At 40.8% G+C, this 12,495-nt stretch overlaps 1 protein-coding gene across 5 annotated transcripts in view; it reads right to left on the minus strand.

The window, feature by feature from the left end:
- LOC124130999 (potassium voltage-gated channel subfamily H member 6-like) overlaps nt 1–12,495 on the minus strand; it is a 252,621-nt gene that overhangs the window by 94,936 nt on the left and 145,190 nt on the right. For 4 of the 5 annotated variants that reach the window (XM_046494058.2, XM_046494059.2, XM_046494056.2 and 1 more), the window contains exons 3-5: nt 7,676–7,810; nt 3,825–3,860; nt 1,590–1,919 (exon numbers count right to left, since the gene is read on the minus strand). In XM_046494058.2, the coding sequence (XP_046350014.2) occupies nt 1,590–1,919; nt 3,825–3,860; nt 7,676–7,810 (501 nt within the window). The remainder of the gene's footprint in view (nt 1–1,589; nt 1,920–3,824; nt 3,861–7,675; nt 7,811–12,495) is intronic. The other variant, XM_046494057.2, reaches the window with a different exon arrangement.

The following is a 12,495-nucleotide window of genomic DNA, read 5'->3' on the forward strand; positions in this document are numbered from 1 at the left end:
GGTTGGCATAATATCTCACCCCATCGTAAAGAGAGGAACTCACTACAAACAGCATGGTGAACAAACATCAATACTCATGTGGTAAACAGTATATACATGACATTATCACCGGCCTTAAAGAGTCACATTAAACTTGAGTCTTAATTACAAAGTAGATAATCTTCACTCAGAGCTCCAAATTGATCTAACACTTAATCTTAATAGGTCGAGTGAGCAAATCAATGGGCCTTAAAAAAAGTAGTTAAGTGTTTTTATATTTATTTTCAGGGGTCAGTGACCCAGACAGTACCCCCGATCATCTGTTGTTGACAATTGTCTTGAACAATCAAATCGTATCATCTGTACAGAAAAGCCTCGGCTGGGAGTCAGTCTAAAGGAATGTTTGCTTCTGAAGTGAGGGTCTACCTCTTAATAAAACAATTAAACATAACTTTACCAAAATTCTCACAATAAATGAAGACGTTCAGTCCGAGTTCAGATGCAATAGGCCACTGGAAGAATGACAAGCTTGATATAACTATTCCTGCATCTTGCCAGGAACCTACGATTGTGGGTTCGAATCCCAGATTAGCCATCATTATCACCCTTGTTTTGACAGCACCATACCCATGTTTATGGGTTTCTTCAAATGGCACACGTCATCACTTTGGGCTTTCCTCCACTATTGATCCAACCTGCCATGTTGTAACTGATATAATGTTCAAAACGGCATCAAACCCATCACACTAACTATTCCCAAAACTGAAACATTTTCCAATCCATTGTACAGCCTTTGTTTCACCTACATCCTATTTTCCCTGCCAGACGCAGATCCATAAACCGCCATGCATATGTGAAATTGTAAACGTGGCTGACAACAATGCTTAATTTCTTTTGAGCATCCTCAGATTCCTGAAAGACGTTATAAGCATGTTACAACATACGATTAATCAACACAAACACATATTGCTTGAATGGTTAAGATTTGAGAAGAGTTGATATTAACAAACAGTAACACAGTGCGCTGTGCTTGAGTGTTTCCGCTGTGCAAGAAAAGTGTCCTTAGAGCCGTCAGTCACTTAGACAAGGCTATGCCATTCAAGGTGTTACTGGTCCTTGTTACACAAATGTTCACAATGTGTCGGAGGAGCAAATACGATCAAATCAGAATCAAACTTCCACAATAAGAAAAGGACTAACATATCTGTGTTTCTTCTCTGGTGTTTGGCCAACAATTCTGATACTCTCAACTATTATTATATAATGGTGAAGTAACAAATTGTTAATGAAATCCAAACCATCATATAACGTTTGTCCACTTAGCCATCTTACCTCAGATACTCATACACAGACATAGACATCATTTGGTGTAAGTGGGGCCTCGTTATTTAAAGGTTTGGATTTCTTTAACATATTGTTTCTTCGCCACTCTTACATCCTGAAACAAAATACTTTTCGTAACCGGTCCTCTCAAAATTAGCACATACAGCATCAGACAAATCAAAGCCCACAAGATGGCCGTCTGTCCACGACACCTGGAATGGCATAACTTGTATTCATGTCAGAAACATTTATGGTTATTATAAAATTTAAACTTGAACTGCACTCACCAGAATCTAAACTTTTTTTGTCTCGTAAATTCTCATCCCCTTCGTCTCCCTCCTCCCTGAGGTGGCTTGAGAGACTTGTCTTGTCTTCCCGCCATTCGTCCGTTTCATGCTCGGCCAGTACTGACAGCCGATCGGGAGTCATGGCTTGGTGGACGTCTGTGTCAGAGCAGCCAAGTTGGTTAAGCGGAACAGCCTCCTCTGGAATTGGGGGGTTTTCCGGATCCGGAATGCGATCGAGTGCTTTTGCTTTTGAGCGAATATCTCTCCGTATCGACGGCAGCCGCAATCGTAGGCTCCGGTGTCGATCCGACTTACGCCCTGGGGATACAACTGAGATAGATCGGTTCACATGCCCCTTATTCTCATGACAATAAAATTCACATAATCAATTTACGAAATATCAGTGGAAATCTCCGTGAATCATCTCAGTCAAGGGATATCCACAGTGAGTGAGTGATTGTGTTTGGTTTAAAAAGGCTCCGAAAAGATTTTTTTCAAATTACCACCACTCACGAGAAGGGAAGGGCTGCAGACAGACCAATGAGCATAACTGGGATATAACTAGGATACCATATTTCCTCCATTAAATGCCTGGCCTCCAATACACGCTGGCCTCTCATTTATTCCGGGTCAAATGCTCTGTCCAAAAAATAGAAACTATTCATCATTTGGTGAAATTAATGATCCCTATCACATTAACTAAGGCATTTAATGATTACTCCCTTCCCTTAATAATGACCATTTCCTGCAAATGTACCCTCTGTATGACTAGAATTTGGAATTCAGAAAGGTAGTGAGTTGGCAGTGTGCTTCTAATAGAGGAAATATGGTATATCTAACCGATCAGTGGGTCCTGTAAACTAAGGGATGCAACTCTGCATATATTAATTACGGTTCTTGTCATCTTGTACGACTTGTATTTCAAGGTCTGCAACAATTAATGCTGTAACTGTGTCTTGTCATGACCATACCGGTAAATACAATAATAATACCACAGATAGTAGTGGGATACTTGGAATATTATCAGATTGTAATAAACACACCAAAGTACTACTAAGGTAGGGATGTTTCATTGGTTCATCTACACTATCATGATGCAGGGATCCATAATCAGTGCTTCAAAAAGTGTTATTTCATTTTAATCATTCATTTTTTAAATATTTTATTAAATAAAATATTTAAAAGCTTATGCTATTAAAAATCAATACTTACACAAAAACACACTCATCACTACTTGCAAAAAAACTTTTTTACATGTCGGTACATTCTATTATATGCAGTGAAATTGTCAGCCATCAAAACAGGCTGAATAAAAAAATGTTTCTTGGCCATATTTTTCTCAACAGTGGGGGGGGGGGGGGGGAGCTAGTACATTTTAACATATTATTATACATAACAAAATGGGATGAGAGAGGAACACTTTTTTATTTTTTCCCACCAAGAATACCAACATACACAACTGGGAACACATGGAATTTAATAAAATTAAATTTGATAAAATGTCAGTTGTCAAGTATGTCATTTTATTAATAACAGGGTATGTTCCACATTGAATCTTAAAACATTTTTTACATGGGAAATAAAAATGACTGGCATGCAGGACTTAAAGTGACACGCTGATGGCCAAGAAACATTTAATGTTTAAAAATAGTTTGTGTATGTGATATGTGGCTGTCATGCAAGTGCATAAAATTACTTTTCAATTTTCAATTGTGGTGCTTGATGCTTGGCATCAATGTTATAATTAAATGAACATTTTGGGAAAATGTTATCGAGAGAAACATCTGAATGTAAAGTTCCACAAAACCTGGTACAGCAGTTTCAGAGATTGAGATTTTTAATTTTCTTTAAAACAATGTTAACAATAAGAAATGTTGATGTTTACACCTAAATAAACCTTGCAAATAGTTCTGTACTTTCTATCTATGTAATTTTCGCTCACTGTGGTGTATGTGACTTCTGTGGGGGATATTCTAACAATTAGTTGAAAATCTCATTTTCTTTTTCAATTCCAGAAAACAAATAAATTCTTTATTAAATAATCAAATATGAATCCCATTGCAGTGCTACCAGTTTCCACTGCATAGGTCTAGTGGCGTCTGAAGACAAAATGCTAAAACATTTTTAGCAATTTCAATACACCTTTTTAACAGAACATTAACATGAAACAAGAAGTCCTTTCCCAAAATCAACAAATCAAGCAAATACCAATCCTAGTACAGTCCTATTACATACCATCAAAAAGTTTCAGCTCCCTTGGCCTTGTTGTTTCTGAGGAGTAGATTCATAACCTTGTTTAACTTTAGAAATGATTAAAAAAAATGAAGTCCATCTTCATGAGTGAGTGAGTATGGTTTTACGCCGCTTTTAGCAATATTCCAGCAATATCACGGCGGGGGACACCAGAAATGGGCTCCACACGTTGTACCCATGTCGGGAATCGAACCTGTGCCTTTGGTGTGACGAGCGCACGCTTACCCACGAGGCTACCCAACCGCCCCCCATCTCCATGAACAAATCCTAGTCCCATTATGTGGACATACATCATGCAAATATTTGTGTTTCCTCAGCTTGGAGGTTTCTGGAAGAAGGTTCATATACATGGTTTCCAATTCTCTTAAATTTACATATTTTTGCAATGAATTCAGTGCCAGACACCCTTGCAACGTTTCAGCAGCATCCATTCAGTTGGTTCAAAGGAGAAGTAGGATGTCAACCTAGTAAGGAGCAATGCGCTAGCTGAAAGCTCACCTGGACCGGTGGTCCTGGTGAGCTAAACACTTAAGTCAAGATAAACATCAACATCATGATACACACAGGTACTCATGATTTCTTAAATAAATGCAAATTACAAGTAACAATGACAATATATTAGTCATCATTATCAGACCAATGATTAATGATGAAATCCCAACTGATTTCAAACAGGTAGCATAAAATAGCAAACCACATGGCTCTGTAGCTCATGGTGACCCTATGCAACAATCGAATCTTAAGATGTAATACATGGGCACACAAGATACAGCAAAACATTGACAACCTAACTGATAGACTAATGCTTAGTCTCTGAAAATATATACAGTATTCGATGTAATAAGCGGCCATGGCGATATTTGCTAATTTATTGGCTAGGGGAACAATCCCAGTTAGCACCCCTTCCAATTGATCAATGTATACAAGACTTATTTATTCACGTATAATACACACTCGTGTGTTATATGCACCCTTAATTATGGGCAATTAAATTCTGGAAAAATATATCTGTCGTACATAAACATTTCAGGCTGTCAGCATAAACCACGAAATTTATCTTTCAACTCTCTTTTTTTTCACCAAAATAATATTCTAATAAGAGTGCCCCTATTTCTAATTTATAGTGCACCACTATTTTGGGGGGTTCATCCCAACAGAGATCCAAGTTTCCAACACATATTCTTCCAGATGTGATGAAATGTGAAAATTTACAGAAAGATGGCAAAAATCCTTTTTTTCAAGAGTAAAATACTATGTCTGGAATCAAACCTGGTCTTGTGGCATGATAAGCAAACACATTATCCTTTAGGCCAACCAACTACCGGTACTTCTCCATCTACTCATGCCATATATTATATTGAGTGAGTGAGTTACTTTAACACTGCTTTGAACAGTATTTCAGTCAGATCACTTCGTTTGAGCTTAATATGGGAGGAAAACCCGAAGTGATGCAGGTCTCAGATGTTTACCACTTTGGTGAAACCCAAGAGCATGGGTATGCCGCTGACAAACCTACAAACATATTTGGGGCGAAGCAGGAATCGAACCCTTATCAGAGTCATTTCACTTTTGACAGTCCATATAACTGTGAATGAGTTCTCTATGCCGGATAGGTTCTATCACAGCTTGTCAACAAAGAAGTCCAAAGTGATGCAGATCTTTGAAATGTTTACCACTCTGGTGAAACCCAACAGGACGGGTATAGTGCTGACAAACCAAACAATAATCAGTACGAATGTGTGATTTGAACCCAGACCATGGCATGCCTGAGGCACCCTGTAGACAACTGGGACGGACACCTGTGCACCTCCTTTTTAGGGTTTCACTTGACAGTCATGTGCGGCTTATCATATTTATTCATATCTATAATTTTCTTTACCAAGATATATGTACAATTTACATAAAAACTATTGCAAATCTTCAATGATGTTTTGAGCATTATATTAGTTATATCAACGCATGCTACAATTCAGTGTATATCAATGTCAGCCTTGGTATGTGATATAACACATATCACCCCAGTGTTGGTGACATTGTACCATATATTCAGCATTGAAAGAAAATGTGTATCTATTTCTTTTTCTTAACACATAGAACAAATAGACTCCTGACTTAAAACACTAAGACAGGGCCAGAGTGGCCACACAGACTTGAGATCAAGAATTGTTGTTTTCATGAATATCAGCTTTTAGAATGGATTGTTGCCATGGTAATCATATGCAGTCAGTAGGGAGTGTTGTCATGGTAATCTGATGGTGTAATTTAACACTGCTTCTAGTTTACTGGGTCCTGACAAGGTGACATTCACTTATCTAGTTTAATGACACACAGATACTAGAGCCACATGTAAAATATACACTTTTGTGCCCAAGCAGTTACTTTTTGAAGCATTCATAAAATCTCCTTAACAGCCACTGCATGTGTTCACCAGTGACACACAACACTTCAAGCTGACACTCCCCCAAGTTACATCTTGTGGTACATATAACAGTAGTTGTCCTAAGAAGGAGCTCATGCTTGGACTTGCAAAGAATATCAGTTATTGCAGCATTATTCTTAATATATTATGAATTTGTGTACTTCCAAATTTATAACTGATTTGTGACCTGTGTTCTGTGCACAGGACCGTGTGCCCCCACCTCATCACACGAGATACTGCCACTGATGTGTGCTGCTCAAAAGAATGTAAAGAACACGGAATTGGGTGTTCCTTAACTTCTTTTGAATAGTATACATATACCACATCAGTGCAACAAACCTCAGGGTAGATTAGCTTCTATGTATCCATTGAGATACAGCTTCTTTTTCTGGGTCTATTTTGAGTGTCTCTGTGCCTACTCTGAGTTTAAGCTGGTATAAGAGGCATACCAGAAGGCAAAGATGGTTATCACCTAACACTGAGCAGTCCTAGCTTACAAACTCACTGGACGCATGGTGCCTGGTAGTCTAGTGGTTTCATTCCAAACATGGATAAGCTTTACAAACTGGCACTGGTCCCACAGTACCATAACAAACTCATAAGGTTAAGTGAGTGAGTGAGTAAGGTTTTACGCCGCTTTTAGCAATATTCCAGCAATATCACGGCGGGGGACACCAGGAATGGGCTTCACACATTGTACCCATGTCAGGAATCGAACCTGGGTCTTCAGCATGAGGAGCGAACGCTTTAACCACTAGGCTACCCGACCGACCCCATAAGGTTAAGGAATGAATAGGACGAGCAGTATAACTAAAATCTTGAGTGTTGTTTGTTCGTTGTTTAATGCCAGCAATATTCCAGCTACATGACAGCAGCGTGTTAATAATCAAGTCTGAACCAGATAATCCAGTGACTGACATTATGAGCAATGATCCACGCCATCGGAGTACGATAACACGTTATTGACCCAGTCTCAGAGACCACCAGATCCATCGGGTCTCCTCTTACAACCAGCATAGGCTGCTAGAGATCTATTCTAACCCAGCATCCCCACGTGTTCAAATATATATCATGAAGACCTGCGACAAAATCTCTCGAGTGATCTAAATGGTAAAGCAGAAATACCCAAAAAAATTAGGAAATTAGTAATATCTGTCATTGTTATTGAATGAATGAGTTGGGTTTAACGCCACTTTTAACAGTATTCCAGTTATATCACAGCGTGTCAGCTTAATGTGGGAGGAAAGCCTGAAGTGATGCAGGTCTCAGACGTTTATCACTTCAGTGAAACCCACGAGCACGGGTATGGTGCTGACAAACCTAGAAACATAAAATATCTGTCATAATTATTGCCTAAACTTAACAACTAAACAAAAAAATGAGGTCAAGAAATTTTTGAGAATTGTAAACTTACCATTATTTTTGAAGTTTTTGAGTTCTGTTTTGGCTGCTGCCTCAGTGATATCCTCATAGTTGATGATGAAGAGGATGATGTCCGCATGCTCATTCTTGACTGGGGCCACCAGTGCACTGCATAAGAACTTCGAGCCTGAAAATAACAATCACATATACATTTCTGTATCACCAAAACCATTTTTCTAAACACAAGGTGAGGTGAGGTGAGGTGGGATTTAACGTTGTGTTCAAGATTATTGCACTTATATAGCTATGTGTATGAGTGTGTGCGGCTGCTTGTACTAGTCAGGACTAATGCCGATTTTATAGTGCTAGACCAGAGATATGATGCCCCAGTTTAACATTGATACACCACTCAGACACAGTACACTGACTCCGAGCCGACCAGTCCTTGTTTTAGCCCCCTCAGATACCATGACGCAGTTTAACCTGGATACCACACTCAGACACAGTACACTGACTCCGAGCCGACCAGTCCTTGTTTTAGCCCCCTCAGATACCATGCAGCAGTTTAACCTGGATACCACACTCAGACACAGTACACTGACTCCGAGCCGACCAGTCCTTGTTTTAGCCCCCTCAGATACCATGACGCAGTTTAACCTGGATACCACACTCAGACACAGTACACTGACTCCGAGCCGACCAGTCCTTGTTTTAGCCCCCTCAGATACCATGACGCAGTTTAACCTGGATACCACACTCAGACACAGTACACTGACTCCGAGCCGACCAGTCCTTGTTTTAGCCCCCTCAGATACCATGACGCAGTTTAACCTGGATACCACACTCAGACACAGTACACTGACTCCGAGCCGACCAGTCCTTGTTTTAGCCCCCTCAGATACCATGCAGCAGTTTAACCTGGATACCACACTCAGACACAGTACACTGACTCCGAGCCGACCAGTCCTTGTTTTAGCCCCCTCAGATACCATGACGCAGTTTAACCTGGATACCACACTCAGACACAGTACACTGACTCCGAGCCGACCAGTCCTTGTTTTAGCCCCCTCAGATACCATGACGCAGTTTAACCTGGATACCACACTCAGACACAGTACACTGACTCCGAGCCGACCAGTCCTTGTTTTAGCCCCCTCAGATACCATGACGCAGTTTAACATGGATACCCCACTCAGACACAGTACACTGACTCCGAGCCGACCAGTCCTTGTTTTAGCCCCCTCAGATACCATGACGCAGTTTAACATGGATACCCCACTCAGACACAGTACACTGACTCCGAGCTGACCAGTCCTTGTTTTAGCCCCCTCAGATACCATGCCGCAGTTTAACATGGATACCACACTCAGACACAGTACACTGACTCCGAGCCGACCAGTCCTTGTTTTAGCCCCCTCAGATACCATGACGCAGTTTAACATGGATACCCCACTCAGACACAGTACACTGACTCCGAGGCGACCCGTCCTTGTTTTACCCTACTAATGCCAAGCACCAGGCAAGGTAACAACAAGTACCATCTCTTAACGTCTTTTGGTATGATGCAGCCAGGGATCGAACCCCAACCTTCCTCTCTCCTGGCAGACGTTCTATCACTAGACCACGGAGCCGGTTCTTTTAAATATAAGCTACAGAAGCTCTGTAAAGACTGACAAATTAAAAGTCTACATTGTATTCTGGATATGTCATGGGCATGTGATATTAATATCAGCGTTAGAAATTGGCACTAGTCCTATAGTCCTTGCCAAACTGCCCAATGGTAAAGGTATCATAAGGACTAGTAGAAATTTGCCCTTTTTAAGGGTTTTGCTATATGTTATCATTATAAGGACTAGTGGACAAAAACTGTTAGTTTCTAACCCTGAATATGTTCAGTAGTTTTTATTCTTTCATGATCACTGCAAACAGACAAGGGAGAGACAAGCTGTACAGCGATGTGACGTTAAGCTTTAACTCACTCACTCACTCACTCAAGCTGTACAGGGGGCAGGGGTGGCCAGTCGTCTTTGGCGTTGCAATTCCATCGCTTGGGCACAACAGAAAGCTGGGTTGGAATCCCGGTTCACCCTGATTATGTTTCTAGGTTGTCAGAACCAGTTCATGGGTTTCACCAAAGTGGTAAACACTTTCAAGACAAAACTAAAGACTTATCTCTTTAGATGTGTCTATGACTCTGTGTGAGGCGCTATGAGCGACTATGTAGACGGAAAAGGCGCTGAAGAAATGGACTTTATTATTATTATTAAATGTCTAAGACCTGCATCATTTCGGGCTTTCCTCCCACATTAAGTTGACATGCGGTGATATATCTGGAATACTGTTCCAAGCGTCATTAAATAACTCCCCCATTCTGTCTCTACAAGGCACTGGTCAGTAGTGAGTGAGTGAGTGAGTGAGTGAGTGAGTGAGTGAGTGAGTGAGTGAGTGAGTGAGTGAGTGAGTGAGTGAGTGAGTGAGTGAGTGAGTGAGTGAGTGAGTTGGGTTTAACGCCGCTTTTAACAGTATTCCAGTTATATTAGCTTAATGTGGGAGGAAAGTCGAAGTGATGCAGGACTTGGACGTTTACCACTTTGGTGAAACCCACGACCCCGGGTATGGTGCTGACAAACCTAGAAACATAACTGGGGCAAACCGGGATTCGAACCCACAATCATAGGTTTCTGGCGTGCCCAAGGGACACAACTCTGCACAGTGAATTGCGGCGCTTTAGACGACTGGGCCACCCGTGCCCCCCACTGGTCTGTACGAAGTCTTATCATGCAGAGAGCATCCCAGACGTAAACTGCTACCAAATACTGAATGAGAGCTATTACATTGGCTTGACTATGCAGACTGACAAGAGCATTATGACAGCTGAGATTGATTCTAAATCCCCTCAGACTACAGAATGAAAATTAAATCGAAATTGTTTTCCATGAGTGGAGATTTTCATACAAGACATGATGCAACACGAACTGGAGGATCCTATAACAGATGCAGGAACAAGTGGAGGCCCCTGTAACACATGCTGTAATAAGTGACAAAACAGGTATGAAAATTATATGAATGGATCACTGAAAATCAGTGATGACACCAGTTGTTTGCGAACAAGTAAGCATGTCCTGCCCTACTGTTAGCACCCGCCACTCACACAATTTACAGATTCTAAAATAACTGGAGGATTGTAGTCTCAGGCTCTGGGAGATTCACCCTAAGCAGAGAAGAAGTAGCCAAGTCACAAGTGTTGAAAGTAGATAAGACAACCCAAGTAAAACCTCTGCCAGCAATGCAACCACTGCTAATGTCCTGTCAGAACAATCACATCCAGGTATGTATCACCCCTGCAAGGGGGAACTTGATAACATTGATACACCACTTGGCCAGATGGCTCCGATATTCAGTATAATCACCAGCAATGTCAGTTGGTAACAACTGTCCTACTTTCTTCCTACATTATTTACAATGATGTTTGTTTGTTTCTTTGTTTGTCAGCAATATTCCAGGTATATGACGCTGGTCTGTAAATAATCAAGTCTGGACCAGACAATCCAGTGATTAACATCATGAACATCAATCTATGCAATTAGGATACGATGACATGCATCAACCTGATCCCGTTAGTCACCTCTTAAAACAAGCATAGTCGCCTTTTACGTCAAGCATTGGTTGCTCAAGACCTATTTTAACACGGATCTTCATGTCTCTTTTTTACAATGAAATGGGTTGGGTATTTAGAAATACCATATATTACAAAGAACAGGCTGAGTTTTTAAAATAAAGATCCATGGCATGAAAAAGTACATACTGTATACTCTACACCACCAGTCTGTCAAAGACTTGACGAGATTACCAGAGCTTCACTCTTGGTGAAATATATTTTTCTTTGCCCAAAATAAAACGTGTGTTTCTTCTCTCGGTCCATCCCAAAATAGCGTAGGGTACAACCAAATGTTGAGTGAGTATGGTTTTACGCCACTTTTAGCAATATTCCAGCAATGTGATGGCGGGGGACACCAGAAATGGGCTTAACACATTGTACCCATGTCGGGAATCGAACCGGGGGCTTCGGCGTGACGAGCAAACTGTTTGACCACTAGGCTACCCGACTGCCCACATATGCTTTGAACATTGAGGACTTGAGACATGCATTTAACAGATTGAGACACCAAAGAGGGACAATTTGAGCAGTAATACATATATTTGCGTCATAATAGTTAACTTTAAGTTGCAGGAAAATAACAATTTTGTTTCTTATAATAAAGAAATTGCTAACCCATCACCCCACCAAATGATGATATTATATAGGAAATACGATATGTTGTGATAAGCAGCAGGTTAACATTAAACCCATCTCACTCACTACAGACCAGTGCCTTGAGTGAGTGAGTGAGTGAGTGAGTGAGTGAGTGAGTGAGTGAGTGAGTGAGTGAGAGTGTTTGGTTTTACGCCGCTTTTAGCAATATTCCAGCAATATCACGGCGGGGGACACCAGAAATGGGCTTCACACATTGTACCCATGTCTGGATTCGAATCCGGGTCTTCGGCGTGACAAGCGAACGCTTTAACCACTAGGCTACCCGACCTCCCCGAGACAGAGTGAGGGAGTTTCAACAATAGGTAATTGATAACAAATAGCACACAGATAATTAGATGAAGTCAGGTGTACTGTAAGGAATAAGGATTAAGGTGTTGTTACTAGCTTGATTGGATACTAATTAAAAGAGTCAGTTGCTTGATCTTCATAGGCTTAGGATGTTATACCTATGATCAATAAAGTTGTACGTTTTCTTATCAACTAGAACCCATGAAGATCCAGGTTAGAATCAGTCTCCAGCAATCCATGCTTGTCCTTAAATGCAGCTAACAGGATCA

Source organism: Haliotis rufescens, unplaced genomic scaffold (genome assembly GCF_023055435.1).
Source record: "Haliotis rufescens isolate VD_foot unplaced genomic scaffold, xgHalRufe1.0.p SCAF_10, whole genome shotgun sequence".
NCBI classification, from domain to species: domain Eukaryota; kingdom Metazoa; phylum Mollusca; class Gastropoda; order Lepetellida; family Haliotidae; genus Haliotis; species Haliotis rufescens.